The following is a 4912-nucleotide window of genomic DNA, read 5'->3' as shown; positions in this document are numbered from 1 at the left end:
TTTCATTAAAGTTAAATGTCGACTTTGGTTATAAAAAAAGAGCTGTTTCATCCCCAAAGTTTCACCAAAAAATGCTGGGACAATTGAGGAATCGATTTCGTTCAAAAGGTAAGTAACTAACAACAAGAATAAGACATGAGCGGCTAAAAAGCCCAAAACAAAACCAAAACAACAACAACAACAACAAAAACAACAACAAAAAACCCCGTGAGATGCACGTCTTTAACCGAATGTGACTGAAACAATGACAAAACAATGCCATTGTTTACAATGGAAAAGGATTAACAAGTACATATTTCTTTCTTCTTTTCTTTTTTTTTTTTTTTTTTTTTCAAAATACATTAATTTCAACCCTCGTCCAACAGAGGAACTAGAATAAAAGAAACGATTGGTGTAAAAACAACAACAACAAAGAAAGAAACAAACAATAAACCCTAAACACAATCCATTACAACAGACCTCCCTTACCCCCTCTCCACACACACACACACATTTCCCCACCCCACCCTCCGTTGCCTTCCCATGCAGGACAGAACAAAGTAATATACAAAAAGTAAAGGTTAGGTCCCATAACCTTTCAACGCCACTAGGGCAGTGAATTCCTACCCATTGTGTTCAGGGCTAACCACAGTAAGGCGAGGCCCAGTTCTCTTCTTCTGTCGTTTTAACCTTCCTCAACGGAAGTCAGGTTCCCATTCATACCTGTGTAGAGTGAGGTTCAGTTCAGTTCAGTTCAGTTACTCAAGGAAGCGTCATTATGTTCGGAGTGAGGAAAAATCCGGAGTGAAGAGCCTTTCCCCCGAGGACGCACACCATGCCGAGACACAGCTTTCAACCCTGTTCGCTGGTGAACACAGGATCAGGGGTACCCCAGCGCTTACCGATTCTGCCACAGTATCAGTATCAGTAGCTCAAGGAGGCGTTATTGCGTTCGGACAAATCAATATACGCTACACCACATCGTAACCCAGCAGCGTTACCCAACGCGCTTCGTCAGGCCTTGAGAGATAAAAAAAAGCAAAAAAAGCCACAGACTATACGAAGAGAAAACCAGGTCGATTTTACTGACATCGAACTGGCCTGACCCGTTCACACACACACACACGCGCGCGCGCGCGCACACAACACACACAGACAGACAGACAGAGAGAGAGAGAGAGAGAGACAGACAGACAGACAGACAGAGACAGAAACAGAGACAGAGAGATAATGTCCCTTCCCAACGTATCCTTTGAACAACAGCTGTGGCGTCCTTTTCTTATGGTGCACTACTACACTTGTGAGTTTGTGCCTGAATGTAAATGAAGAGAAAACCAGGTCGATTTTACTGACATGGAACCAACCTGACTCGTCCACAGAGAGAGAGAGAGAGAGAGAGAGAGAGAGAGAGAGAGAGAGAGAGAGAGCTAATGTTCCTTCACCTTCACAACGTATTCTTTCGGCAACAGGGGTGGCGTCTTTTCTCATGGTGCCCTACTACGCGTGTGAGTTTGTAAACCATACAACGGCTCTATTGTTTCCTCTTGTGCACAAGGGGTGATGTCGACGATGACGATAACGATGACGATGGCAATGACAATCTGCCAGACTGTAACTGTAGTCTTTTACCACCAGTTCCGGCCGCATCGTGCGGTAGACTGTCCGTTTTCACCACACGGATCGGGTTTGATCGTACGGTCCAAAAGGTCTTCCTCAACCGTCAGACTGAAACGGCTAGCGTGACAGCTCCTTTTGCGGAATACTTCTGTTAACCACAGCAACATCAACAACAACTCGCTCTGTACACATGACGAAGCCAACGTCTTTATCAGCCATAAGTCTTGGGAACGTGGAAGCGTGACCCAATTTCTACCAAACCACGAAGGGGCTATTCTAAAGCTTCACAATTTGTTTTGTCACTATTCTGCTGCTGCTGCTCCTCCTCCTCCTCCTCCTACTACTTGTTTAGCTCTGCATACAACTGCTGTATTCAGGACACGGCCAATGTCCTTTCAGCGGGTGGAATCATACACGTTGTCCACCACAGCTTGTCTCTCGGGCTGATGACGCAGGAGAGCGTAGACCTCGGAGGCCTGCTGTGACGCAGCGAGATCCGCGGACGCTGGAGGTTGGCGGGGCGTGGTGTGCGTGTGGTCATACACGTCACACTGACCGCCGGCGCCAATCTCGTTTCTGTTGCCGTCCCGATCCAGTCGGCCATATTCCCCGTCGTCATTTCCGCTTCCGGCCTCGTCGCGGAGAAGCACCGAGGAGCAATCTCCCGTTGCGGCGGCGTCTTGGCGACTGGAAGAAGTGTTGGTGACGTCATGTCGAGGTGTGACGTCATCGCAGTGTATGGCAGGCACTCCTGTCAACTGCGTCGCCTGCTGGGAGCTGACCTGGTCCGCTGGTTGGCTGAGGAAGAAAGAAAAAAGAAAGATGAAAGAAATGATTACACACACACACACACACACACACACACACACACACACACACACACACACACACACACACACACACACACACACACACACACACACACTGTGTGTCTCCATCTCTGTCTCTCCCTCTCACCCCTCTCTCTCCATATAATCTGTCTCTCCATCTGTTTTTCTCTCCCCCCCCCCCTCCTTCTCTCTCTCTCTTTCCACCGCAGCAGAAGAGGCAACTGCTGTCTCAATTACCTGGGCTAGAATTAGATAATAGTGCGAGTGTCCCGCCCAAGTTTCATCCCCACTCTCTCGGCCAAGAGGGTTTTAAGACAGTCGGCGTTGAGACGTTCCCGAAAGGCCAACTATCTATCAAGACTGCAGCACTAAGAGCCAATGCATTCTTACCGCCCACTTTGAGAGTCATAGTCCCTCACAGAAGACAAAGCTGTAAATTGCAGTGGAGAAACCATTGATCATGCAACTTTCAGTTTGTTATTGTCCCATCTGCAAGCTTATGTAAATCTCTGACATTAGCCGAGCTTTGAGCACACACTCAGTGTTAAGACCAACCGTTTACGAATGTAGAAGACGCAGCAGACTCCTAATGCAGCGACGAACAAGACAGGACAAATAGCAACGATGTAGGTAAACGTTGTTCCTTGGTCATCTTTGGACATAACACACACACACACACACACACACACACACACACACACACACACATCACTCACACACGCATACACGCACGCACGCACACGAACACACATACACACGCACGCACGCACACACACACACACACACACACACACATCACTCACACACGCATACACGCACGCACGCACACGAACACACATACACACGCACGCACGCACGCACGCACACACACACACACACACACACACAATCACATGATTAAGCATTTTGTGTTTGCTGGGCGTAGGATCCATACGATTCACTCCGTTCATTCTCTGTCTGTCTGTCTGTCTGTCTGTCTCTCTGTCTCTATCTGTATTTATCTCTCTGTACAAATACGTCTCTCTGTATATGTCTCTGTCCCTGTCTCTGTCTGTTTCTGTCTCTGTGTGAGTGTCTCTGTCTCCTCGGTCTCGCATGCGTTGGAACTCTGTCTCTCTCTTTCACTCTCTTTCTGTCTGTCTATCTTTGTCTCTCTCTCTCTCTCTCTGTGCGTGCGCGCGCGCGCGCGCGCGCGCGCGCGCGCGCGCGTGTGTGTGTGTGTGTGTGTGTGTGTGTGTGTGTGTGATAATTTCAGCGCTGGTATGGTCCGTGCCGTGGGCTTTGCGCCACGCACACCAGACTAAACTGCAATAAATTGAGTTCTTCTAGAACTGAATCACTTTGTGGGAAAGATTGACGCCTGACAAAAACCGAAGGGCCATTTCCAGGCAGTAAAACCGTAAATACACATGGTGAAACTTCCCATAGTAATAAAACCTAAATCAGTGCATACTTCAAAACGGAGCGAAACAAAACAAAACAAAAATCTAATCGCAGAATAAACGAACAAAACAATTCTCGTTAACTAAATAAGCCATGAAAGTAATGAACAGATGAATTATAAAGCGACTGAAGAAAGGAACGAATGTGTGAATCAAGCTCTCATTCTCATAATGAATGAACAAAATGAATGATTGAAAGAACGAATAAACGATCGTCTCACCCAGCTCACTGTCCGGAGACTCTGAAGACAGTGTCTCTGAGGAGGTGATTGTGTCCCCTTCATCCACACAGCTCAGATTGAACGTCACACCTGGACCTGAAGAAAACAACACAGAACCAAATAGGTGATGACATCAGTTTTTATGTGTTGGTGTCATCAGTATCAATATCAGTACCTCAAGGAGGCGTCACTGCGTTCGGTCAAATCCATCTACGCTACACCACATCTGCCAAGCAGATGCCTGACCAGCAGCGTAACCAAACGCGCTTAGTCAGGCCTTGAGAAAAAAAGAAAGAAAAAAAGAAAGACGATAAACACATAAAAATACTACTACTACTACTAATAATAATATTCATAAGGCGCAGAATCTTGATGAAGTCAACTCTGAGCGCACACATAAGGTAACTCATATGTGTGTGTGTGTGTGTGTGTGTGTGTGATCTTTCAACTGAATTACATAGGAAAACAAAATCAATGCTTTAGTCCATGAAAATGAAAACTTCACAAAGTTAAAAAAAAAAAAGAAGGCACTTTAGACACACAACAGAGAGAAAGCAACGAAGGAAAAAAAAATGATACAATTTCTTGAATATTTAAAGAAATTTGAAGGAAAGACGACTCTGTGCCCCCCCCCCCCCCCATCTCCTTCGCCCCTCTGTCCTCCACCAAACCTGCGGATCCAAGAAAAACAGACACAGAAAGGGAGGTCACTGCTGTCCGTTGTCAGGACATCAATCAAACAAGCATATATTTCACCTGCAATCATTATAACCAGGGCTTTTACGCCCTTGTTTTAGAAGAAATAACAGAGGATTGACCACCA

The 4912-nt window shown here is 46.4% G+C and overlaps 1 protein-coding gene across 2 annotated transcripts in view; it reads right to left on the bottom strand.

Moving 5' to 3' along the window:
• Nucleotides 1–299: 299 nt before the first annotated feature.
• Nucleotides 300–4912, bottom strand: part of LOC143298110 (uncharacterized) — a 30782-nt gene continuing 26169 nt past the window's right edge. For both annotated transcript variants that reach the window (XM_076610809.1, XM_076610807.1), the window contains exons 4-6: nt 4090–4185; nt 2982–3078; nt 300–2394 (exon numbers count right to left, since the gene is read on the bottom strand). In XM_076610809.1, the coding sequence (XP_076466924.1) occupies nt 1992–2394; nt 2982–3078; nt 4090–4185 (596 nt within the window). In that variant the 3' untranslated portion in view covers nt 300–1991. The remainder of the gene's footprint in view (nt 2395–2981; nt 3079–4089; nt 4186–4912) is intronic.

This window comes from Babylonia areolata, chromosome 23 (assembly GCF_041734735.1).
Source record: "Babylonia areolata isolate BAREFJ2019XMU chromosome 23, ASM4173473v1, whole genome shotgun sequence".
Classification (NCBI taxonomy): Eukaryota; Metazoa; Mollusca; class Gastropoda; order Neogastropoda; family Buccinidae; genus Babylonia; species Babylonia areolata.
This window is presented reverse-complemented; position numbering and strand designations above follow the sequence as displayed.